General features: G+C 46.9%; 3 protein-coding genes across 4 annotated transcripts in view; all 3 read left to right on the forward strand.

Moving 5' to 3' along the window:
- The window catches only part of LOC310837988 (E3 ubiquitin-protein ligase TRIM11-like), a 1,016,249-nt gene that overhangs the window by 321,908 nt on the left and 667,625 nt on the right, over positions 1-26,716 (forward strand). The gene's annotated exons all lie outside the window — the stretch shown is intronic.
- LOC310839504 (macrophage mannose receptor 1-like) lies at positions 59-3,506 on the forward strand (the record flags this gene model as incomplete). The annotated part of the gene is made up of 3 exons (XM_083728142.1): positions 59-693; positions 2,054-2,395; positions 3,241-3,506. The coding sequence occupies exons 1-3, from the start codon at positions 660-662 to the stop codon at positions 3,504-3,506; spliced, it is 642 nt and encodes a 213-aa protein (XP_083584268.1). The 5' UTR covers positions 59-659.
- Positions 5,188-10,685, forward strand: LOC310838025 (regenerating islet-derived protein 3-alpha-like). 2 transcript variants are annotated; one of them, XM_083725356.1, is made up of 4 exons: positions 5,188-5,551; positions 6,148-6,213; positions 7,866-8,006; positions 10,058-10,685. In XM_083725356.1, exons 1-4 carry the CDS (start codon positions 5,515-5,517, stop codon positions 10,387-10,389), a joined length of 576 nt encoding a protein of 191 aa, XP_083581482.1. In that variant the 5' UTR covers positions 5,188-5,514; the 3' UTR covers positions 10,390-10,685. The 2 variants fall into 2 exon arrangements, with proteins under 2 accessions (XP_083581482.1, XP_083581483.1); XM_083725357.1 differs by lacking the exon at positions 6,148-6,213.

A 26,716-nucleotide genomic window follows, 5' to 3' on the forward strand; every position in this document is an offset into this window, starting at 1 on the left:
ACTATAGCTTGTTTAGCTTATACGTAAATCCAGCGCTGCTTCCAACTTTTGGAGACCCAAACCCGGGACGTGCATCATCTGGGACACGCTCCTAGGCAAGTCATGTTGCTCGCACCTGGCTCTCATCTTGAGGAAAGCCCCGGGAAAAGCACTTTTTCTTTTTTTTAGGAGCTAGAGCGTAGCCTGAGATCGCGGAACCCAAAATGGCTGCCATGATCTCGGATAAACAAATGGGATGCACTTGGCAGGTATGGAGCAGGAGTTCAATGAATGGGTGCTCCTCAGGGAACACCTGTGCAATGCAGGATGGAGACCAAACAGCTCTTGTTTGTTCTCTGAGATCTGGTTTCCAAAGTAAGGAAGCACCTGTCTCCAGCTCCGCGCCCCAGGAAGACAGGATGTTTCTTTGCCTATGCCTCAATTTGAAATTCAAATCTTCTTTCCTTTCCTTTCGCATAATCTTGTGGACAAGGCTGTTGCCTCAGGTGGAATCCTGACCAAAACTAGGAGGTCCCCTTCATCATTCAGACACACCTAGGCTTTAAGTCTCCCAAGCAAGGACATAATTTCCCAGAAGTTGACTTTCGCAGCCTAGCACCTCGGCTCTTGTTGGGCGCTTGGAACCTGCCTGGGTTTGAAGAAATCCTTTTTGCATCGCTATGAAGCTTTTCTTGTCAGCCATCCTTCTAGGGGGTAAGTGAAGTTTATCCCACTGAAAGTATTTGCAACGAATAGGCCCAGAATTGATTCTGAACTAAATCTATTCATCTGCCTCTTTATTTTATAAAACAATTAAAAAAAAAAAAAACAGACATAGGGGAATTAATGCATTAATAGTGTCATCCTGTGCATGTCTACTCAGAAGTAAGTTCCACAGAAAGGCTCCTGCACCTTTCGTAGTTGTGTAGAAGCGAGGATTTTAGGAGGCGTTGTTCGCATGCCAATTCTTTTAAATGGGACTTACTCCCAAGTAAGTAGTAGGGATACCTGGAACTGCCACCTGGAACCAGCTGTTAAAGCAGGCAGCCTCTAGAGGAGAAGAAGCAGTGGTGTTTGAACCAGGCCTGGAAAACATGAGCATTGAATCTTTACTTTCTAGGTTGTCTGGAGTCAAATCACCACCTCTCACCCTACCTCAGAGGGGTTGCTGAAAGGTTAAAATGGAACAATCCTGGCGTTTAGAGAGCCAGTGTGGTGTACTGGTTGGAGTGGGGTTCAAATCCCCACTCAGCCATGAAGCTCACGGGGTTCTGACCTTGGAGTCAGTCACTGACGCTCAGCCTAACCTACTTCACAGGGTTGTTGTGAGGATTTTTTTTAAAAAAAATCCCAGCGCTTACTGTCCAAAGCATCTCAGAACAACGGCAACTTTTTTAAAAAAAAATAAATCATTTTTATTAAGTTTTCCATTTTAACAATCTAAATCACATTAAGTATTCCAAATTATACATATACATATCAATTAATCCAAATATTCTGCCAAATTATTAATTTTTTATTGGGACTTCCCATGCTTCAAGTTCGGGGGAGCTCTGGTCATCTCATATCTCTAGTGCTTTGATAGTCATTTCTAATAGTTCCTTTAAATCTTCCTGTTGTTTTCAGAACAACGGCAGCTTAACGTGAAAAATCATTATGATTTCCAGTCATGAAATCTGGACAGAGTAAGTCAGGTTTCAGAACCATAGAACTGTGGGGTTGGCAAGGACCCTATGTCTAGTCCGACCCCCTTTCGATACCGGATATATTTTGTTAAGTTGTGGGTGAACATATCAGACGACACAGCGATTCTTCAAACAGCTCTTATTTATTCACAGGCCAGAACAGAACTGAACTGAAGGGTTCAGCCAGCCTGCTTATATAGAGCTCCAGTACAATGTAACTGTAACAACTTTCTGTAAATATCCAATCACTGAACATCACTTTTGATCCCTTATTTGCATATGTGGACCTGAGTCAAAACTATCCACAGTATCCCCCTGCTGGCCCAGAGTGAGAACTTCAGTACATAACATATTTGGGTGCCTTTTCTCTTTTATCTTTCTCTACACAGTCGCCATGGCATCACTTCTGTCCTCAGACCGCGAATACTTCCTCATCCAGGACCCGCAAACCATGCTCGGAGCCCATTGCTACTGCCTTCGACAGGGCACCCGGCTGGCAGGTTTCCGGGATGACAGGGATATGGAGCAGGCTGCCTCCCTCTGCCCTAATTGCTCGTTCTGGATCGGGCTGTACCGCCAGGGCCTCTCCTGGGTCTGGCTTAATGGCGACCCCTATAAGTTTACACAGTGGAGCCCAGCATCCAGGACTTCGGAGAGCTGTGCGGTTATGAACGAGAGCCTGTGGTATCAAGAGAAATGCCTCCAGAAACATCCTTTTGTGTGCTGCAAAGGTGAGTGGCGAGTGGCAACGCAAAAATACGAGATGAAAAACACAAAAACGCATAATAAGAACAAGAACTAAACAATACGCCTCCACACCTGAGCATGCTGTTACCTCCCTCTTGTGTCTCAGTACAGTGGTACCTCGGGTTACATACGCTTCAGGTTACATACGCTTCAGGTTACTGACTCCGCTAACCCAGAAATAGTGCTTCAGGTTAAGAACTTTGCTTCAGGATGAGAACAGAATTTGTGCTCCTGAGACGCGGCAGCAGGAGGAGGCCCCCATTAGCTAAAGTGGTGCTTCAGGTTAAGAACAGTTTCAAGTTAAGAACAGACCTCCGGAACGAATTAAGTATTTAACCCGAGGTACCACTGTACCCCTGTTTTGGCTACGTTACTCGAAAAGCTCAGCTCCTAAATCCACACCACACATTCAAAGAACGTTCGGCACGCATTTAAAGCACACGACCCTCCCATTACAGTGGTACCTTGGGTTTAAGAACTTAATTCATTCTGGAGGTCCGTTCTTAACCTGAAACTGTTCTTAACCTGAGGTATACCACCTTAGCTAATGGGGCCTCCTGCTGCTGCCACGCAATTTCTGTTCTCATCCTGAAGCAAAGTTCTTAACCCGAGGTACTATTTCTAGGTTAGTGGAGTCTAGTCTGTCACCTGAAGCGTCTGTAACCTGAAGTGTCTGTAACCTGAGGTACCACTGTAATGGCAGCTGTAATTTGTTTAAGGGTGCTGGGAGTCCTGAGAGGGGGGGAAACTACAGCTTCCAGTAATAAGAGAAGCAAAGCGTGGATAAATAATCACTTCGAAAAAGGGTCTCCTATATTCTGCCTTTCAGGGCCTACAGGTGCTCTTCCTTTTCTTCTCCAACTCCTGCTAAACTGCCGCTCCGTACCTGACCAGAAGGACGTGTTGACTCCTAGCCCGCAGTCGACCATGGCTGGTAGGTCTCCTAAACCTGTAGTAGACTTTTCCCCAAGCCTGATTTCAGCAAATGGTAGAGGGGATGGGGAACAGGACCCTGAAGGTGCCAGGGAAAGATTCTGTGGGTCCAGGGGCACTCAGGTGGGTGAAAACCTGGTAATTTCTCCATTTGCCAATTGAGCATTAGGTGGTGTGTTTTTTTTAAAATTATTTTAATAGAATCTCGTAGAATCCTAAAGTTGGAAAGACCCTGAGAATCATCTAATCCAACCCCCCTGCAATGTCCCTTAGGGGGATCAAACCTGAAACCTTGGTGTTATCAGCACCATGAATTAACCATATGTGCTGGAAGCTGCCCAGAGTGGCTGGGGAAACCCAGCCAGAGGAGTGCGGTGTTGTTGTTGTTGTTGTTGCTGCTGTTGTTAACCAAGTAAGCTATCCATTTCCGATTGTTATTCTACAACGCTTAACCGATGTCTGCTTTTAATTATTTCATAGTTTTATTGCTGCAAACTACTTTGATGTATTTATGTTTGGTGATAAAACAGTGTACAAATATTTTTATAAAGCAAGCAAACAAACAAATGTTATTTCAAGAAAAGCAGATTTCTATCCAGCCCCTCATTGGTATTAGTTTGCCTCTTGGTGGTGTTGTTCCATATTGCCCAGTCCTCTACAATATTAGGAATGCAGGAAGCTGACTTAAACCAAGTCAGACCACTGGAAGACCACATCCAAGGATCTCATCTCTGAATTATCCTCTGAGGTGGCTTAGGCTGAGAGTACATGGCTGTCCCAAGGCCACATAATGAATTTTGTGGTTGGAATTGGAACCCGTGTCTCCCTGATCCTAATCTGGATCCATTTACCACAACCGCATAAGCCATGGGTAGGCAAACTAAGGCCCGGGGGCCGGATCCGGCCCATCACCTTCTAAATCCCACCCGCAGATGGTCTGGGAACCAGCGTGTTTTTACATGAGTAGAATGTGTCCTTTTATTTAAAATGCATCTCTGGGTTATTTGAGGGGCCTGCCTGGTGTTTTTACATGAGTAGAATGTGTGCTTTTATGTAAAATGAATCTCTGGGTTATTTGTGGGGCATAGGAATGCGTTCATTTTTTCTTCAAAATATTGTCCACCTCCCCCCCCCCAAGGTCTGTGGGACAGTGAACTGAAAAAGTTTGCTGACCCCTGGCATAAGCTCTTATTGCCAGCTTCTGCATCAGACTGAAATGTTCACCCTGTGATTTAAGAGGGGATATGTCTATCAGCAACGGTCAGAATCAGAGCTGCGTAGCAGATTGCCACACACCCAGGTATCAGTGGAATCTTAGAAAATCTCAGATTGCAGGCCAGTGAAACATCCTCTGTTTCAACACTGCGGGAAACCGTATCTGCGCCTCATAGGGCTTACTGGAGTGAGGTGGGCACAAGTAGGAAGCCATATCCCTTACTCAAGGGTTGGCGAACCTGCAGCCTGGCAGATATTGTTGGATCCCAACTCCCACCATCCCTGTCACAAGTTAGGGATGATGGGAGTTGTAGTTCAACAGTGTGAGAAGGTTCACAGGTTTCCCACCCCTGATGTATACACAGAGCAAGAACCATGGTTGAAAGTATTAATCTTGTGGCTCAGGGTGCTTCCACATTATGGGTGGTATTCACCTGCTCTGTCCCTTCGGCGCTACAATTTCTGCTTGCCCAACAGGAATTCCCCCCCCCCCCTTCTCCACCCCTTGCACCCTTCCTGAATCTGCTCCACGGGGTTGTGGGAAACAGCCAGAACAAATTCAGGGGGTCACACAGGGGGAGAATAGGGAGAGAACATCTTGTTGTGTGAGAATAATCATGAGAGCCTAGATTACAGCCAGGGTTTCTAGCGGTCAGGGGATTATCCCCTGAATGCCAGAAGCCAAACAAATTCTGCAAAACCGGTCGATGCAAATCCAGCTCCTTTGCATAATTTACACAGGTCCCAGGATGTGGCTTTCTCAAGTCAAGAATTCAGATCGACTTCCCCCACCACGCAAACACTCACAAAGCTGTTTGTGTCTAAGTTACGGCCCTATAATATTTTTTGGGGGGGTGGGGAGAAAGGTAGTGAATGGCGGTGGGACTAATTCTTAAAATCTTTCCTCTTAGTGACTTCCACGGCAAGTGGTTCAGCTTCAGATTCCTGGATACCTATGACAAGTAAGCGGTTCTCGGCCGGATCCAGCGATGGTGAGTTTTTTCCAGACGGCCTGGAGGAGTGAAGAAGGGAAATGGAAAAGAGTGATGTTATATAAGAAAAAAAGGTAAAGGACTGGTCATGTTGTGCAGATGCCTGATGATCGTCTTCCAAAGCAACTACTCTATTCCGAACTTAAAAATGGAAAGTGTAATGCTGGTGGTCAACGAAAGAGGTTTAAAGACTGTCTCAAGGCAAATCTAAAAAAAAAAGTAGTATAAACACTGACAACTGGGAAACACTAGCCTGCGAGCGCTCCAGTTGGAGAACAGCCTTTACCAAAGGTGTCATGGGCTTTGAAGACACTCAAACTCAGGATGCAAGGGAGAAACGTGGTAAGAGGAAGGCATGCTTGGCAAATCCACACCGTGATCAACTCCCGCCTGGAAACCAATGTCCCCACTGTGGAAGGACGTGTGGGTCCAGAATTGGCCTATACCGTCACTTAAGGACTCAATGTTAAAACTATGTTAATGGAAGACAATCTTACTCGGCTACGAGTGATCGCCAAAGAAGAAGATGATAAGGGGAAAAACTGCTGCTTTTTCCTTATGGGTTACCAAAGAGCCCGTATCAAGTCCTTATGTAGGTTCTCTATCGGTAGGAGAAAATAACAGGGGCCAGCCAGAGAATATTGAGAAAAGCAAAGCAGCTAGTAAGCTTGATCTTTATTAAAGCTGTTGCAACAGGGTCCCCCCACCCACCCACCCACACACGCAGGAGGGAGGAGGAGACCCAGAACATTGGTGTGCAAACTCTTATATAGACATTTGAAATTGCCTCCCCTATAGCTCAAGACCACTCCCAATACATCATACATACATCACAGAAGGGGCGGTCTACAGCAGAAATATGAGTGTGTTGTTTTTCTCCTGTCTGCCAGGATACCTGATAATGGATCACTGATTTCATTACCTGGGCCATTTGCCCACTCTTTTGTGATGATACCTACTTAATTCCCGAGTCCAGGTCACAGGCTCACCCTGTTCATACACAGACACACCCTTAAGACAGGATTTGTGAACAAAGAGACAATGGGGAGGCTTTTCCATTTCTTTCCTCCTTGCAGAGAAATATTTGAGGTCACTAGAAGCCTCGAAATGGCTTTAGGACTGTTTTCCTGTACTGTTCCCAGACATGTAGTTTATTTATTTATGTGTTTGCCTTGTACAGTTATGAACATTTATTACGTATATAAGATCTTAAAATTCCTATAACAGTGACAAAACACAAGAGAGCAGAATGGGGAGGACCCAGAGGCCTGGTTCTTGATATTTAGTTAAGGTCACATATTGTGTGGCGAGTTCCCGTCCTCCCCCAGTGGAAATAAAGACACATGACACAATTACTTAAGGTTAATGAGCTAAATATGCCCACAACTTTATTGGTTACAGGTGATGAGCAGTATTGGCTTAGGCATTGGTCCTAACAGACTATCCGGCTTCAGCCCGATTGCTTGAAGTCCGGGAAGGGTTAACCACCAGTTGGGGGAGTCCTGCTGATGCACAACAACTAGGAACAACTCGGGGGTGTGCCTTAGGCCCTCACCTCCATAGGCTTCGGATAGGGCCACACCCCCTAGAATCCTTTATCGGACTACCCTTCAATATGTGGGGCAGGTGATGGAGCTTCCTCCCCTCTTCCATCTACAAAACAATACAAATACCAATGCCTAACCGCCAATACTAAGAAAGTTGTGACGATTTGCTACGAGGTAGGCGAAAAACCAAGTGGCTGGTGCCAATTTCCCAAGTGGAAAAATTCCTACCAGGCCCCTCAACGGCGACCAAGCGAGGTCCATAGCAAGGTCAAGGAACGAAGAGCTTAAAGGCGGCGCGAGGGGGGGGGAGGAACAGCTGGTATGTGGGGAAAGAGGGATATCCCCAGCCGAGCCTGTGTTTAAATCGGGCGGGCCACATGGCCGGGGTTTCCCCCAATTGCACGGGGGCTGGGCTGTGACTCCCACATCCCCACCTCCTCTGCAGGACAGAAGTAGCTTTGCCTGCCTATCAGTAATCCAGATACAGTCCTGGAACTGAAGAGGGCTCAAGAATCCTACTCGCCAGTAATACCATATGCTTCCCTTTGGGCATCCAGGGTTCTGGACCAGATGGGCTCTTCTTAATTCCCAAAAAACTGTGCAACGTAAGCTCTGGGCTCAGTCTCCCAGTTCCAGCTTTTCACGAGGAAATTGTGGAATGCCAGATGTAGCCAGACTACAAGTCCCATCGCCTCCGACCATCGTGCCTGATGCCTGGGGCTGATCTGAGTCCAAATGCAAAATAATTGGGTATCTTGTCTCCTTAGGGTACGACCCTGCAACCACGGATGGAAACGAGCTCCCTTATCCCACTGCAGTTCAGGATCTCTCCTCAACCCGATACAGGCCTGAGCAAGAGACCAGAAACATGGAGCTGGCAACTTTCTCTGCTTCCAATTTAACAAAAGGTACATCCTGGACGCGGGTGGCGCTGTGGGTTAAACCACAGAGCTTAGGACTTGCCAATCAGAAGGTCAGCGGTTTGAATCCCCACGACGGGGTGAGCTCCTGTTGCTCGGCCCCTGCTTCTGCCAACCTAGCAGTTCGAAAGCACGTCAAAGTACAAGTAGATAAATAGGTAACACTCCAGCGGGAAGGTAAACGGTGTTTCCGTGCGCTGCTCTGGTTTGCCAGAAGTGGCTTAGTCATGCTGGCCACATGATCCAGAAGCTGTACGCTGGCTCCCTCAGCCAATAAAGCGAGATGAGTGCCGCAACCCCAGAGTTGTCCGCAACTGGGCCTAATGGTCAGGGGTCTCTTTACCTTTACCTTTTACATCCTGGAGACAGATCACTGTTTAGTTGCCTTTGGAAAGCTGTGTGGCAGAATTGGGGGGGGAAAGGGTTTTCCCCCCCATTCCAATGGCCACATTTCCTTCTGGGGAAAAAGTGTGTGAAGTGACATTTTTCCTTTGTGCAATAAGCTAGTTTCTACAAACACATATCCCCTCAAAAAGGTCCCGGAAAAAAAATGGACATCCTTTTTTCCCCACGCGAGAGCATGGCGGCTGTTTTAGGCACCAAAGTGCACGATGAGGCACAATGTGCATTTTTGGTCACAGTGAGAGCATAACCCTGAAAAAAGTGTGTCTTTTGGGCTCCGTGACCTTGTGCAGGTCACGTGACTTGTGCTTGCGCACGGACGAGAAGATGCATGTCCCAGTTTGGGGACTCAACATGTTTGGAGGCTATGCAAACACACACTAAACATCTCCCCTTAGCCTATCCATCTCTCCCTCCCTCCCTGGTCAAAGCCATTCATGCAGCCAAGGCTAAGGCTCACCTGGCAGCTGCCATGCAGATTCTGGAGAAATGTCAACACTTCATCATCCTGCGCATTGTACAGTATTGAGGAAGACCTGCCTGAGACTATAGCAATGTGAGGCCTCACAGGTTATGACCTACCTAGTCCTGGAGGCATTGGCTGGGTATGGGAAGCAAGTCCGCCATCTTAATTTCCCAGAATCCCCGGTTCCAGCGCTGCATTGGGCGCTCTGGGATATTGTGGGGGATTTTTAAAGGAAGCAACTTCTGAGCTCTGGGAGCTGCTGCCAAGCCAGCTGTTGGCCAGAGGGGAATTGGGGTGGCAGGGCCAAAGAAGGCAAACCAAGGTGGACTTCCATGGCGGTGAGCCCCGGTCACTGCCTAAGAGTGGTGGGTGTTCACAAGCGATCCTCTCTGATTTTGAAGAGCAGCCTCATAGCTCAGCATCCGTAGGGCTTTTGGAAACAATTACACAATTACACTGTTCTTAACCTGAGGTACCACTTTAGCTAATGGGGCCTCCCGCTGCCACCACGCGATTTCTGTTCTAATCCTGAGGTAAAATAGAACCTGAGGTACTCTTTCTGGGTTAGTGGAGTCTGTAACCTGAAGCGTCTGTAACCTGAAGTGTAGGTAACCCGAGGTACCAATGTAAAGCGGTGGGGAAAGGGTGCCTCTAATACAGTGGTACCTCGGGTTACATACACTTCAGGTTACATATGCTTCAGGTTACAGACTCCACTAACCCAGAAATAATGCTTCAGGTTAAGAACTTTGCTTCAGCATGAGAACAGAAATCGTGCTCTGGCGGCGCGGCAGCAGCGTGGAGGCCCCATTCAGGTTAAGAACAGTTTCAGGTCAAGTACAGACCTCCGGAACGAATTAAGTACTTAACCTGAGGTACCACTGTACATGGGTAGGCAAACTAAGGCCCAAGGGCCGGATCTGGCCCAATCACCTTCTCAATCTGGCCCGCGGACGGTCCGGGGATCAGCATGTTTTTACATGAGTAGAATGTGTGCTTTGATTTAAAATGCATCTCTGGGTTATTTGTGGGGCATAGGAATTTGTTCATTTTTATTTTTATTTTCAAAATATAGTCCTGCCCCATACAAGGTCTGAGGGACAATGGACTGGCCCGCTGCTGAAAAAGTTTGCTGCTCTAATACCTCTTCTCTCTTTCTGTTTCCTGTTAGCGGGACCCCTGCAGGATCAAAGCCCTGTCGTCATTCAGGAAAACCGCACCTGGTTTGAAGCTCTGGCTGCCTGCCATGCCAGAGGCCAGATCCTGGCCGGAAGGGTTGCGCTCCAGCAGGGTCTGAAGGCTTGGCTGGGGCTGCACCGCCACGGGCTGTGGGGCTACTGGGTTTGGGCCAATGGGAGCACCGTGGAGGAGCCTCAGAGCTGGCGGGAAGGGGAACCGAGCGATCCCCTGTGGGGAAACTGTGGGGCAGGGACAGGAACGGAGGAAGGAGTCCTGTGGGAAGACGAGTGTTGCGAGCAGGAGTTGTACTATGTATGTGAATAGCACTCTGACGGCCAAATGATGCATGGCATGACAGCAGGGATAGCTCAGCTGGTGGAGCACGAGAACCTCAATCTCAAGGTCGTGGGTTTGAGCCCCATGTTGGGCAAAAGATTCCTGCATTGCAGGGGGTTGGACTAGATGGTCCTTGGCATCCCTTTCCACTATGATTAATTGTGTTGACTGATGGATTGAGCCCATGGCTTCCCATTAAAAGGGTTTCATTGTAAAGGCATCAACAGTAAACAAAATAAACGTGTTAAAAAAACCCTACCCCCGATTCCTTGTATAAAGACAAGTGCGTGTAAAAATCTCCCCAAAATAATACATGTATAAAAATATTAAAAGCATTATCACATGCAAAAACAAGTGACAAACAGTGAAAAACTACTTCTTTGCAAAAGCAACTTCTAATCCACACACAGGTTGGGATCCTGACTTTGGGGCCAGTCACAGTCTCTCAGCCTGGTCCTACATCGAAGGGTTGTTGTGAGGATAAAATGGACGGAGGGAGCAGACCATGTACATCACCCTGAGCTCCTTGGACAAAAGGCGTAGCTGTCAAGTTACAGATTTGAAAATAAGGGACCAGCAGCCTTGAAAATAAGGGATCAGCAGCCAAAATAAGGGATTTTGCTTAACTTATACAGAAATCCGGCACCGATGGAGCCATGCTGCTTTGGCTGCGACTGACTGTGTTTTGCAGGGGGTTGGACTAGATGATCCTAAGGGTCTACAACTCCCACCAAAGAAGAGTTGCAGACAAAACTGATGAACGACGTCCAGATGGCAAAGCTTACAGGCAGAATTAGAAACCAGGAAGAGGACCTCTTTCATAAAGAATGGGGAAAGTTTATAATTTATTTGAAAAGCTATTGTAAAGAGTTACATACATTGGTAGGATTGACAGAAAACTTGTAAAAAATTGAACTATGGATGGACAAATGATTTATAAAAATAGAGTTATGAAAGGGATGTAGAGGGGGAAATCACAACATTAAGATGCTGCACTGGTTGGAGGGGATGCTAAGCAGCACGTCGGGGCTGCCGTCCTGGTGCGAGGAGTTCCATCGGCCCTTCCCCGCCCAAGAGAGAGGGAGGGAGAGAGATTCTCACCCATGCTGCCCGCAAGTCCAGAATGAGGCGATTGCGGCGCCACGGCGGCCGCTGAAGCGCTGCCCTTCTGCGTCCCTCCCCACCCCCTCCTCTTCCTCCTCCCTCAGGCCGCCTCCTCAGCTGCCGCTGCCGCCTCCGGCTTCCCCTGGCAGAGCGGCGAAATTCTCGCAAGAGAGGGACTGCCTGCCCACCCATCGCCACCCGTCTCCTCACGACGCGCCCCTGAGGGGGAAAAGGGAGAGGCGGAGTCACGGCAGCTCTTTCGCTCTCTTGAGGCGGAAGACCCCGAGCCGCTGCTTCCTTCCTGAGCTGGGCGAGCATGAAACCCGGGAAATTTAAGGGACATCATCAATCCGGGACAGCAGCGGGACACGGCGCTGGGATAAGAGAGTTTCCCACCAAATAAGGGACGGTTGACAGCTATGATGAAAGGTGGGATATACAGTAAATGTAATAAATCCGAACTCTACAGTTCTGTGATTCTATACCCTCCTGGACCCTCTTCCAGAGTCATCAGTTAGCAACTTCTTGAGCTCCTTCTGTCAACTCTTGTCCTGCCCCTCCAGAACTTATTGGGACTTACGATATTGACTATCTTCATAACCACAAGAACTAAAAACTCGCTTTCATAGAAACGGATATTCTCAAGAAGGTAAATTCTGCACCCAATTAAACCACACACAGACTTTTCTTAAAAGCTGGCCCAGAAGGGTAACAGAATAGGCACAAAACCGGCTGACTCATCTGTGTGGTTTACGCAGCTGGCTACAAGCGCCGTGAGTTTACTTCAAAATCTGTGTGTGGAGAAAGGATGGTGTGAACTGGAAGCAGTTGTGTAGCTTAGCACAGGAGTTCCCCAACTGTAGTCTGCAGACCGTAACTGGTAATTTGCAAACCTCATTCAATGTGGACCACACATTGTCTAGCACGGTACATTTCAGTTGCTACAACAGGAAGAAAAATCATTAAGTGGTCTGCCAAGACCCTCAGGAATTTTCAAGTGGTCCATGGCAGAAATGGTTTGTGAACCACGGCCTTAGTATATACAGTTTGAATGATAAAAGGAGGTAAGCAATGTACTCCTTTTATTTATTTATTATTTTTTTAATGAGAAGTGCCTGAGAACTTACTCTTCCACAGAAAAGTGATGTAGTAAACCACAATTACATAACTGTGACATCCTCAGAATTAGGATCTTGCATAATAGTAACATCCCCCACCTTCCGAATTATTAGTGTTTCCTGATTTTTCTCCCCTCCTTGCTGGTAATATGCAGCCGCTGTTCAATTGTGGACAGGGTTTTCCAGGCTGCGGCTTTGAGCTCCAGTGCTTCTTTGGAGCTAAGTTGTGTAGTAAAGCACATGCCCCACATGCATGAACGCCTCGACTCAATCACAGCGGTATTTTCTTCGGAAAAGGATTGGTTAATTAAAATCAGATAATGGGGAACGTACTCCCAAGACCCTGGAAGCAATGCCAGTCTGAGTAGGCAATATGTAAGGTAAAGGGACCCCTGAACATTAGATCCAGTCGTGACCGACTCTGGGGTTGAGGCGCTCATCTCGCTTTATTGGCCGAGGGAGCTGGCGTACAGCTTCTGGGTCATGGGGCCAGCATGACTAAGCCGCTTCTGGCGAACCAGAGCAGCGCACAGAAACGCCGTTTACCTTCCCGCCGGAGCGGTACCTATTTATCTACTTGCACTTTGACGTGCTTTTGAACTGCCTGGTTGGCAGGAGCTGGGACCAAGCAACGGGAGCTCACCCCGTTGCGGGGATTCAAACCACCGACCTTCTGATCAGCAAGCCCTAGGCTCTATGGTTTAACCCACAGCGCCACCCGTGTCCCAGGCAATATGTACAAATGCCATAAATGGAGGTTCATGAGCCTTTGTTGATGTTTAGTCATTTAGTCGTGTCCGCCTCTTTGTGACCCCATGGACTAGAGCACGCCAGGCACTCCTGTCTTCCACTGCCTCTCACAGTTTGGTCCTTTGTCGGCAAGGTCCTTTGTCAGCTTTGGACCTTTGTCAGCAAGGTGATGTCTCTGCTTTTTAAGATGCTGTCTAGGTTTGTCATTGCTTTCCTCCCAAGAAGCAGGCATCTTTTAATTTCGTGGCTACTGTCACCATCTGCAGTGATCATGGAGCCCAGAAAAGTAAAATCTCCCACTGCCTCCATTTCTTCCCCTTCTATTTGCCAGGAGGTGATGGGACCAGTGGCCATGATCTTAGTTTTGTTTGATGTTGAGCTTCAAACCATATTTTGTGCTCTCCTCTTTCACCCTCATTAAGAGGTTCTTTAATTCCTCCTCACTTTCTGCCATCAAGGTTGTGTCATCTGCATATTTGAGGTTGTTGATATTTCTTCCGGCGATCTTAATTCCGTCTTGGGATTCATCCAGCCCAGCCTTTCACATGATGAATTCTGCATATATGTTAAATAAGCAGGGAGACATTATACAGCCTTGTTGTACTCCTTTCCCAATTTTGAACCCATCAGTTGTTCCATATCCAGTTCTAACTGTAGCTTCTTGTCCCACATAGAGATTTCTCAGGAGATAGATGAGGTGATCAGGCACTCCCATTTCTTTAAGAACTTGCCATAATTTGCTGTGATCGACACAGTCAAATGCTTTTGTGTAGTCAATGAAACAGAAGTAGATGTTTTTCTGGAACTCTCTAGCTTTCTCCATAATCCAGCGCATGTTTGCAATTTAGCCAGCCCTCAAAAGCTAAAGGGGGAAAAAATGGGTATGAAATCCAGTATCCTCCTGGCTGGCATCCATCTGAGGTCAGTTTTTTGGATGATGCAGGAGAGACATGTTTGGTTGCAGCTGAGGTTGCCATGGTGCTTATCTTCCTATATACATAAAAAGGTAAGGCTGTCACCACGCAGCCCCCACTGGAGGGCTTACAGTGCCACATCACAATCCTGGGTTTGCATGAAGAAATGGGTTGGGAGGGTGAAAAGCAAGCTTCATAGTTGCACAGGCTGGGAAGGGGAATCTCTATGTAGGGAGAATGGCGCTGGGGGTGGGAGGGGTGAGCAGAGCGAACAGGGGCACAGCCCCTAGAAAACTATATGAACGAATCCTACCCTAATCTTGAAAAATACGAAGTAATGCAATTCGCCCTTCTTAATGCATGGATATCAATTACCTCAAACAGCTATTCCTTGTGAACATGCTGATTCTGGGCGGGTTTCGCAACAAATCTTTTTTGGTTTCTGTAGGCCGGCTCCCGAGTAAATCATCTTCCGCGTTGCCGGGAAGGCCTTTCTGATGTGGGCCCAGCGTAACCTACGGGGAAATCTGTCATTGCTCTTTTGTTTAGACTTGAGTCTGGCTGATTTCCGTGGTAGAACTTGGACTTCCTCTGCGAGATGTCAAGTCCAGTTAACAGCTGGGCTGGCTGGCTCTGTGTGGGTGTCTGTGGGTGAGCTTGGGTGGGAGATTGTGCAAGGCTTGTATCCCACTACCACTCTCCACTCCAAGGCCACCCTGAGGTTCCTCAGCCGCTTGCTCAACGTGCTTTCACAGTCTGTGGCAGGGAAGTTTCTGTGGGAATCGCTTTTTCAGTCGCCGTCGGCCTGAATAACGCAACGACTATTGGCTAATACTAGAGCTGGGGTCGCCAGGTTGGTGCCTGCAGTTGCCCACAGAAGGCCTCCACAAAGCACCCCTCAAAAACCTACAGTGCTCCTGCCTGCCTGCTTCCTATTTGCACTGGGTCAGCCTCTTGTACATTAAACACCCCTCCTAAACATGCACACATTTCTGTATTTCCTTTGTTTAAAAAAAACCTCAATGGAAAATTGAAACAAAAATTACAAACATTGAATCCAGAATAAAACAGTACAAACAGGCAAAAAAAACCCACAAAAGAAAAAAGAACACAAAAACAAAAAACAACAAAAACAACACACATCTACAAATAAAACAATATCATTCTAATCAGGTCATTACATACATATACACATATTGACTTCCTTCCTTTGTTCTAAGACCTCAATTTTTTTTACTCTTTCTAAGTTGTTGTGTCTAATGTAGATTACCTCTACCTTTATACTTTTTACACCATTTTTCTCTTTCTTTAACCCTGCAAAGCATCATTCATTACATACCGATATGCTTATTCCAGAACAATGTTTTTTTCATATACTCTTTAGCACACATTTCAATGGATGCCAGGATTAGATGCCCACTCTCTCAGGCCTGTCCTGAGACATTTGGCCACTGTGGGGAAAACGCCCTGATGACCCCACCCCCAAATATCTGGCTCCCCGTCCCGCCACATCCCTGCCTCTGCTGCCGGCCCTGTCACTGCAACTCTCACCTGTGGTTGTGGCCACACTGCCGCCACGATGCCACAGTTAGTGGTAAGGACACATTGGCAAGGGCAGTGTGTCGGTAGTGCAGGAAGCCCCGGTGGGGCTGGCAGTGGCACAATGGTGGGTGTGAGACAGTGGGCGGATCCACTGCCTGAGGCAAATAGCTTTGCCTCGCCTCACTCATGGGCCACCCCTGCCATCCTTTCTGTTAAGTTGTGGGTGAAAATATCAGACGACACAGCGATTCTTCAAACGGCTCTTGTTTATTCACAGGCCAGAACAGAACTGAACTGAAGGGTTCAGCCAGCCTGCTTATATAGAGCTCCACTACAACGCAACAGTAACCACTTTCTGTAACTATCAATCACTGAACGTCACTTTCAATCCCTTATTTGCATATGTGGAACTGAGTGAAAACTATCTACAGTATCCCCTGCTGGCCCAGGATGAAAACTTCAGTACATAACACTTTCCACTTGTTAGGAGCACATGAGAGGGTGCAAAGAGCTTCTCTCTGTCAGCGGCGGCTGATGTAGGTGCCTGATGTAGAGAGCCAGTGTGGTGTAGCGGTAGACTCGTAATCTGGGGAACCGGGTTCGCGTCTCCGCTCCTCCACATGCAGCTGCTGGGTGACCTTGGGCTAGTCACACTTCTCTGAAATCTCTCAGCCCCACTCACCTCACAGACTGTTTGTTGTGGGGGAAGAAGGGAAAGGAGAATGTTAGCTGCTTTGAGACTCCTTAAAGGGAGTGAAAGGCGGGATATCAAATCCAAACTCTTCTTTCCCTGTGCCATTTGTGGTTCCAGTCTCTTCAGCTCTTTTGGAGGTGGCAACCATTTTCTGTTACGCCCTGCCCCCTGAGGCAGCCATTTTTTGAATTTTTTTAAAAAATAATCTTTATTAATTTAAATTACACAAATATACGAAGAATTTACAATCTCATTCTACAAAAAGAAAATTAAAGAAAAAACAATTTAGAAAAAAGAAAAGAAGAAAATACAGAAAAAAGAAAGACGAAAAAGCAGATTTACATGCATAAAAAAACTTAATCTTCCTAATTAATACTTAAATAAACACTTAAACAAAAAAGACTTCTGACAAAAGAGTTTTCCAATCGTTCTCATTGTACTGTTTATACTGTCGTCAATTTTCCCGCACAGTTTTATATTCTTTAATATTGTTCCCATCTACTCCACAAAGGGTATTTGTTGTGTTTACAAGTATCACTCAGGTTCTGCTCATATGGTGTGGTTGGTACAATATGATCTTATATAAGCCTTAAATATTCTCCATTCTCCAAATATTTTCTGGTTCAATACTCCTCTAACTCTTCCCGTCAGTTTTGCTGGAAAGAGGCAGCTTGGCCACCATGATTCACGAGTTGGTAACTGTAAGTTCACGGTGGAGCTACTGTGTCTATGGCTTTTTGGAGTTTCCTTCGTGAGCCAACAGCTCCTTATCTTATCTGGCGCATAAATCACTTGGAACTTTCTTCTGAGCAGGCATGTACCTGTTTGCACTGAGCAGGGTTTCAGTTCACCAGAGGTCAATGTGAGTCAAGCAGTTGCAACCTCAGGGTTCTCCCACAGACAGCAGGCAGGGCTTTTGCACTCACCACTGTGCTTCTCCTCACAAAAACCTGCTGTTTGCTGCTGGATTGGAACAAACATCAATTGTTTGTTCTGATTCAGCGGTAAACAGTGGGCTTTCCTGGGCAAAGCAGTGGGAGAAATGAAACAACCCACCAGGCCCATGCCTAAAAGAAATAGTGTATTTTTCGCTCTATAGGACGCACTTTTTCCCCTCCAAAAATTAAGGGGAAATGTGTGTGCGTTGTTGTCCTATGGAGTGAATGCAGGCTCCTTGGCTTCAGCGATAGCAATGCGAAGCCTCCGAAGCGCAGAGGGAGTGCTCTCTCCACGCTCCGTAGGCTTTCACGTTGCTTTTGCTGAAGCCTGGAGAGCGAGAGGGGTCGGTGCGCACCGATCTCTCTAGCTCTCCAGGCTTCAGGGATAGCGAGTTCCCGCGAGTTCCCGCTGCACTCCAAAGGCTTCAGGGATAGCCACCTCTCTCAGCAGAGAGGGAGAGCTGCACAGCACCCCTTCTGCAAAGCGGGAGGAGAAATGGAAGGGGCTCCATTTCTCCTGCCGCTTTGCTGAAGGGGCGCTGAGCAGAGAGGGGGAGAATTTTTTTTCTTGTTCTCCCCCTCTAAAACAAGGTGCGTCCTATGGTCGGGTGCGTCATATAGAGCGAAAAATACGGTACCTCTTGGTCCTGTGCTTTCTACAAACGGGACAGTTGGGAGTGTGCACGAACCCAGAGGCCTGGCCGTGCAAAACCCACAGTCCCCATCCGTGCTACTCATTTTACTCATAAATGACCTGTGGCAGTCATTCAGCAAGAATGTGTGGACTGAAACTCCCTGGAATTCCTTACCTTGCGCTGAAAGCAGTGACTGGTTCAGAGTAACAGTCCTGAGGTAACAGCCCCAAGTACCCTTTACTGTGCTGTGTATGTGTGTTTTAAATGAACCCATTTCCTGAACGGTAATTCTTGCTGCTGCGATGGCAGGATTCCCACCCCAGCCACCTCCCTCTCTCTTTAAGGCTGTGTGTGACACTCCTGTTGCGTCATAGTCAATGTTCTTGCGTGACTCCACGGTGCGTTGTTGGCAAACACAAACTCTGTTCCCTAGGAAGTATTGCAAAAGTCCGTGCCATTGTTCTCCCCGCCCACTTCCCCCTTGGCGTAATGAAGACACACACAGAGTGCATTGTCTCTGGGACAAGCGAGGAGGCTATCCTTTTGGACCTGAACAGTTGCATTCCTCTGAGGGTCACATGACAGTGGTGGGCGTGGCTAAAGTAAGAAATGGGCGTGAGCAACGTCTGCAGGGTCACAGTTTTATTATTTGTACCCCGCCCATCTGACTGGGTTGCCCTAGCAACTCTGGGCAGCTTCCAACATACATAAAAACAGAATAAAACATGAAACATTTAAAAACTTCCCTATGCAGGGATGTCTTCTAAAGGTTTTATACCTACTGTACTTATCTCCTTGGCTCGAGGTTGTATAGTTACTTATTCCTTGGCATGATCTTTTTAGAGCAGTGTATGACAGTCAGGCATTTTGTTGTTGTTTAGTTGTTTAGTTGTGTCCGACTCTTCGTGACCCCCTGGACCAGAGTACGCCAGGCACTCCTGTCTTCCACTGCCTCCCGCATTTGGTCAAACTCATGCTGGTAGCTTCGAGAACACCGTCCAACCATCTCGTCCTCTGTCGTCCCCTTCTCCCTGTGCCCTCCATCTTTCCCAACATCAGGGTCTTTTCCAGGGAGTCTTCTCTTCTCATGAGGTGGCCAAAGTGCTGGAGCCTCAGCTTCAGGATCTGTCCTTCCAGTGAGCACTCAGGGCTGATTTCCTTCAGAATGGATAGGTTTGATCTTCTTGCAGTCCATGGGACTCTAAAGAGTCTCCTCCAGCCCCAGAATTCAAAAGCATCAATTCTTTGGCGATCAGCCTTCTTAATGGTCCAGCTCTCACTTCCATACATCACTAGTGGGAAAACCATAGCTTTAACTATACGGACCTTTGTCGGCAAGGTGAGAATCCCTGCCAAGAAAACTTCATGGACAAAGTCAGGCATAAAACCATACAATAAAAACACTATTTAAAAATTGAAACTAGGAGACCCCCCCCACATTCCCCTCAGAGTTCTACGATTCCCAGGGCTCACTACGAAGAAGGACTGATGGTTAGATTGTTCTGGAAACTGTCACTCTCTAAGGGGTTTCCAAAGAACTCTCTGCACCTTTAAAAAGCCGCAGCTCCTAGGTTTCTGGAGTAAGTCATGATTGTTTGCAGCGGCATGGTACTGCGTCAAATGTATAATGTGGGTAAGGTCTTGGTCTACTCTGAGTAGGACTTGGTTGGCTCCAACCCTTTTGCAATAAAACAAAATTAGGTGTTGAAATTACATGCACCCAGATTTTTCCATAACAATGCCCGAGTAGGCTTGGGTAAGATACACTGAAGGGACTTACCATATTTTTTGCTCTATAAGACTCACTTTTTCCCTCCTAAAAAGTAAGGGGAAATGTGTGCGCGTCTTATGGAGCGAATGCAGGCTGCGCAGCTATCCCAGAAGCCAGAACAGCAAGAGGGATTGCTGCTTTCACTGCGCAGTGATCCCTCTTGCTGGTCTGGCTTCTGAGATTCAGAATATTTTTTTTCTTGTTTTCCTCCTCCAAAAACTAGGTGCGTCTTGTGGTCTGGTGCGTCTTATAGAGAGAAAAATACGGTATTTAGTAGAAATGACACCCATGTCTTTCTTGTAGGCTTCCCTCAGGTTGGCCACTGTGAAAATATGAATGCAGAACCTAATGAGTGTTTAAACCGATCCCGTATATGTTCTCTTCATATGTCCTCTCTTTCTCTCTCTCTTTCCCCCCCTAAGCTGAAACAAATTTGATTGGGGAAGTGGCACAGGAGCTGTGGGTATTTTAAGACACACACACTCACTCGAGGGCTGGCTCCCCCAATTCAGGGCCCATCCATGACATTTTTCTGCCAGGTGTAAAAGCAACAATTATAGAGACAACTGAACTGGCAGCTCAACCTTATTTCCATTTGGGTGACAGCTAGGGCTGGCACTGCAGAGAATTCAGCTCCAAGCAGACATGGAAGTGGAAATTGCCTCAGTTTGCCTGTTCATTTGTGGTCAGGAACGGAAATGAGAGAAGCAAATACAACCCGTATTAGCTGTTGATGTTTCCCAGCCTGCAGATTATATGTAATGGAGGACTTCTTCCTTCTTCCTCATCCCACCCCCAATGTTTCCTTTGCACCAAAAGGAATGGTGTGGAATCACACGGAGGCAACATAACTTATTGTGTTAAATTTGGCCACATCGGACAGCGAGATAGTAGTTTTTAGCTTTTACCTGAAACTGAACTGCAGCACAATAGAAACAGAGCTGACTGTGGGTGAGAGCTGACTCTCTCCATCCATGGAGAAATGCTATTTGGCTAAAAATGGAGGGAATCAGAGGTTGAAGATGGTTGGAATATGCAGAACTGGCAAAACCAACAGACAAACTACATGAAAAGGACAACAGAGACTTTAAAAGAGAATGGGAATCACTTGCAACATATATGAAGAGGCAACATAGAGAAATGGACTCATTGGCAGGGTTTGAGTAAACAATCGCAACTGTATACAACAAAAAATAAGACTATATGTATTGGGAAAATTCTGGGGAAACAATACGCAGGGTGAACAATATGGAAATAAAACAAAACAGGAGTATGAGGGAAGTCCAGGGGAGGAGGGTGGAAATATGAAAAATTGTTAAAGATATATTGTTGGAAGAAGTATACATGGAAAAATCAGCTAAAAATATTTTTTAAAAGAGTTTGAAGATTGTAGATTTCATTAATAGCACACCCCCCACCCCCCAAAAGAAATTCGAGTACAGTGGTACCTCGGGTTAAGTACTTAATTCGTTCTGGAGGTCCGTTCTTAACCTGAAACTGTTCTTAACCTGAAGCACCACTTTAGCTAATGGGGCCTCCCACTGCTGCCGCGCCGCTGGAGCATGATTTCGGTTCTCATCCTGAAGCAAAGTTCTTAACTCGAGGTACTATTTCTGGGTTAGCAGAGTCTGTAACCTGAAGCGTATGTAACCCGAGGTACTCAGAAACCCAGCCAGACAGGCGGGGTATGAATATATTATTATTATTATTATTATTATTATTATTATTATTATTATTATTATTATGAGAGGAGCTGCCCAGCTTTGAGATAGTAGCTAAGCAACCAGAAGGGAAGGAGCAGCTGGGCGATACATCAATCGAGAGTGGGGGGGAAGCCCTCCCTCCCCCAAACTCAGACGTTCAAGCGTGTCAGAGTTTGCTGCGGAAATCGCAAGGAGGAGTCAGAGCAGGCAACTAATGTCTTTGTAGAGAGTTGCCAGTTTGTGCTTGTAACAGAATGCCGTAATAAAAGGACTATAAATCTACCAAATGCTCATTAATTCTTATCGGTGAGCCACCGGAAGGGAGAAGTAAACTCCTGTATTTGCCACTGTCCAACAAATCCACTCTACCCCCCGACTTTTTTGTGATAAGAGAAGTGATAGGGGGAAGTTCACTGGAAAGTGTGGGACAATATTTTATTTCTGCACTGTCACCCAATCTCCCTGAGAATAAATGAGAGTGGATGTTCAATAAGCAGCTGACGTCATCTAATCTCCTGGCAAACTTTGCACAGGCTCGCCATAAACAAATCCGGGCCGATGTTTTATAAACAGGCCGTTTTGAACTGAACATGGTGTTCGCTTCAGAAGTAAATTATTTCACAACTGGCTGTTTGCGCAGGTTCTTATTTGGGTGGTGTTTACTTTGCCCGGGCCAGAGAAGAATCTCATGACCTCTGGAAGTCATGGGGAATTAGCCTGCATTGGCTAATTATGACATGCTCTGTTGTTTTGCATTATGTGCTCAGCTGCTGCTCTCTTTGGAGGTGGGGCAAAGAGGTACAAAGGACAGCGAGGTCCTGAAAGCACCCAATCTGGGCTGTGTCACATGATTTAAGGTTTGTTTTGTAAACTACCTCGTGTCGGTAATACACCCTGAAAGGTGGATAAGATATTTTTTAAAGTTTTTTTAAAGTTCCCTCCTCCGGCAGTTTCTGAAGTTTTTTTAAGGTTCTCTCCTCCGGCAGTTTCTGAAGCTTCACAAGGCACCAGCCACAAATGCTCAAGTCACTGTTTGGCATTTGCTAGACCTCAAGGTTGCTAGACCTCAAGGTTAGATTGCTGCAATGCGTTCTACGTAGGGCCTCTGAAGATGGTTTGGAAACTTCAGACAGTGCAGAATTCAGGGGCCAGGTTGCTCACCAGAGCAAGACGGTTTGATCCTGGTCCAAATGTGCTGGCTACCGATTAGTTTCCAGGCCCTATTCAAAGTGCTGGTTTTGACCTATAAAGTCTTAAATGGCTCAGGACCGCAATACCTCAAGGACCGCCTCTTTCCATATGAACCTTCCTGAGATCATCTTCTGAGGCCATCCTTCGTGTGCCTCCTCCTCGAGAGGTCTGGAGGGTGGCAACATGAGAACGGGGCCTTCTCTGCAGTGGCTCCCCGTCTGCGGAATGCTCTCCCCAGGGAAGTTCGCCTGGTGCCTTCATTAGACACCTTTTCTGCACTTATGTAGGATGACATTTGTTCTAAGAATTCTAAGGTCTGTAGTACCCAGGCTGTAAAGGTAAAGGTAAAGGGACCCCTGACTGTTAGGTCCAATCGCGGACGACTCTGGGGTTGCGGCGCTCATCTCCCTTTATTGGCCGAGGGAGCCAGCGTACAGCTTCCGAGATTCAAGAACTAAGTATTTAACATCTCAAAGAAATGGCCAGGCTACCCAGAAAATTCAATCAAGTAAGGCATTATCAGTTATCTTGGCAGACAGGAGAGAAGCAACATTCTCAAATTTCTGCTGGAGACTGTCTCCTTCTGTGATGTTTACATGATGTTGGGGGGGGGGTGTTGGGCTACAGGGTGGTCAGTTTTCAAAGTCTTTACAGGGCAGGGGTAGGCAACCTAAGGCCTGGGGGCTGGATGCTGTCCAGTCTCCTTCTCAATCCAGCCCACAGACGGTCTGGGAATCAGCGTGTTTTTGCATGAGTAGAATGTGTGTTTTTATTTAAAATGCATCTCTGGCTTATTTGTGGGGCATAGGAATTTGTTCATTCCCCCACCCAAAAAATAATAATAATAATCTGGCCCACCACATGGTCTGAGGGACGGTGGACAGGTCCACGACTGAAAAAGGTTGCTGACCCCTGTTATAGGGGCTTGCACACCATTGTTCTGGGTCTCTCCTACCTCCTTGCAAGGAGGGGAGAGAACCCTGTTGCATCAGAAAAACCAAGATCTTGCTTCCTTGCTTTCTATGGATTTTGCCTCCATCCATTCATCTCTGACCAGTCACTAAGGGGACTCAGTCCCTTGGGGAGATGGGCAGCAAAAGCCAACCCCCCTATTTTTTTTCTATAACACCTTGAATCATTGTGAATACCCTCTTCCCTGCTCATTAGACTGGGATCTCTGCTTTGCCTCTGGGTGGGTTGATCGACTGCCTGTGGTCAGCATGGTTGTTTTTCTGGTAAAAAGGTTCAAATACATAAAAGCAGGCTTTTTAGATATGAGGAAATTCTGGGCTTTCCCACCATCTAATTTCCCTTTGGCCGTAAGCAATATTGCCTCTGAGTTGTTTTCTGTGTGGGCTTTCCTGTTTCCCTTGATGTCTCCTTCCTCGCTCTAGCCATACTGGACTCAAAAATACCCCCCTGTGGCAGCATTAGCATAATAGCTGTCAACTTACAGATTTGAAAATAAGGGACCGGCAGCCTCGAAAATAAGGGATCAGCAGCCAAAATAAGGGATTTTTCAAGCACAGGTATGTTCAACTTCTGAGCCCCTCCGAGCCAAAGGCAGAAAGCCCAGCCAGCAGCCAAATGAAGCCTCAAGCGGTGGTTCCCACAGTGCAGCAACCCGGCAAAGGGGATGCAGCAAGGAAAACCACCGTCACCTCTCCGCTGGGAAGCGCTGAGCAAAGGCAAGTCCCCAGGCAACGCGGCCGCTTTGATCGGCACAAGGCATGCAAGCTCCACCCCCCAGTCTTTCTTAGACTCCTTATTGAGTGAGCAACGCAGCTAAGCAACACAGCTGGAGCCTCCCTCCTCCCTGGCCTGCAGGGAGGGAGGGAGAGGAGCTGCTTTCTTTGAAACCAGGGAAATTTAAGGGACATCATCAATAAGGGACAGCAGCAGGACACAGCGCAGGGATAAGGGACTTTCCCACCAAATAAGGGACGGTTGACAGCTATGATTAGCATCCATATCAGGAACCTGTGGCTCTCCATATGTTGTTGGACTCCATCTCCCACCAGCCCCTTCCAGTACGGCCAGTAGTGAAGGGTGATGGGAGCTGTGGTCCAGCAACATTGTAATCTGTGCCCAACTGCTTCACAAAAGCACACACATTTTAAGGAATGTATGAGATCTCCCTTCCAGTAAGACAGATGGCCATATCTAGCTACGTGACACTGATGCTGAAATCCAGCAGAGCCTGAATTCTGCAAGTGCGGTTTTCTCCCGATTGAAGTGCACAGTGTTTGAGGACCGGGACATTCGCGGGGAAACCAAAATGCTTGTTTACAAAGCTATTGTACTAACAACCTCACTGTATGGTTGTGAAACATGGGCCACTTATAAACACCATCTCCAACTCCTCGAAAGATTCTATCAACGGTGTCTCCGAAAATTTTTACACATCACTTGGGAAGACAGGCGAACTACCGGTAATGCCAGTGTACTGGAAGAAGCAAAGATCACCAGTGTTGAAGCAAGGATTCTTCAACAGCAACTTTGTTGGACTGGTCATGTTGTGTGAATGCCTGATGATCGTCTTCCAAAGCAACTTTCCTATTCCGAACTTAAAAATGGAAAGTGTAATGCTGGTGGTCAACAAAGGAGGTTTAAAGACTGTCTCAAGGCAAATCTAAAAAAAAATGTAATATAAACACTAACAACTGGGAAACACTGGCCTGTGAGTGCGCCGGTTGGAGAACAGCCTTTACCAAAGGTTTCATGGGCTTTGAAGACATTCAAACTCAGGACTCAAGGGAGAAACGTGCTAAGAGGAAGGTGCGCTTGGAAAAACCTCACCGTGATCAACTCCTGCCTGGAAATCAATGTCCCCACTGAGGAAGGGTGTGTGGATACAGAATTGGCCCCCACAGTCACTTATGGACTCACTGTTAAAACCGTGTTTACGGAAGACAATCTTACTCGGCTACGAGTGATCGCCAAAGAAGAAGAAGAAGAAGAATGGAAGCTGAAATGCAGTAGAATGGAAACTGCATTGCACAGGGCAAGCACAAATTGGAAGGGAAACCGAACTGTTGGAAGCTGCAGTTGAGGAACACCTGGAAGACTGCAGGTTCCCTATTCCTGCCGGAGCTGCTCTCTCCACCTCGCCGGCTCAGATACCAGCAAAGGGCAGTGATGAGCAGAGAATAATAAGTATAATAATAATTCCTTCCAGTAGCTCCTTAAAGACCAACTAAGTTAGTTCTAGGTATGAGCTTTCGTCTGCATGCACACTTCTTCAGATACAGACCAACACGGCAGACCAGCACGGCTACCTATCTGTAATAATAATAATAATAATAATAATAATAATTTATTATTTATACCCCGACCATCTGGCTGGGCTTCCCCAGCCACTCTGGGCGGCTTCCAAAAAAATATGAAAATATTGTAATACAGTGGTACCTCGGGTTACATACGCTTCAGGTTACAGACTCTGCTAACCCAGAAATAGTGCTTCAGGTTAAGAACTTTACTTCAGGATGAGAACAGAAATTGTGCTTTGGCAGCGCAACGGCAGCAGGAGGCCCCATTAGCTAAAGTGGTGCTTCAGGTTAACAGTTTCAGGTTAAGAACGGACCTCCGGAACGAATTAAGTACTTAACCCAAGGTACCACTGTACATCAAACATTAAAAGCTTCCCTAAACAGTGCTGCCTTCACATGTCTTCTAAAAGTCTGGTAGCTGTTGTTCTCTTTGACATCTGGTGGGAGGGCGTTCCACAGGGAGGGTGCCACTACCGAGAAGGCCCTCTGCCTGGTTCCCTGTAACTTTGCTTCTCGCAGGGAGGTAACCGCCAGAAGGCCCTCAGAGCTGGTCCTCAGTGTCCGGGTAGAATGATGGGTATGGAGACGCTCCTTCGGATATACTGGATCGAGGCCATTTAGGGCTTTAAAGGTCAGCACCAACATTTTGAATTGTGCTTGGAAACGTACTGGTCATCTAGGGGGTG

This window comes from Podarcis gaigeae (genome assembly GCF_964106915.1).
Source record: "Podarcis gaigeae genome assembly, chromosome: 2".
Classification (NCBI taxonomy): domain Eukaryota; kingdom Metazoa; phylum Chordata; class Lepidosauria; order Squamata; family Lacertidae; genus Podarcis; species Podarcis gaigeae.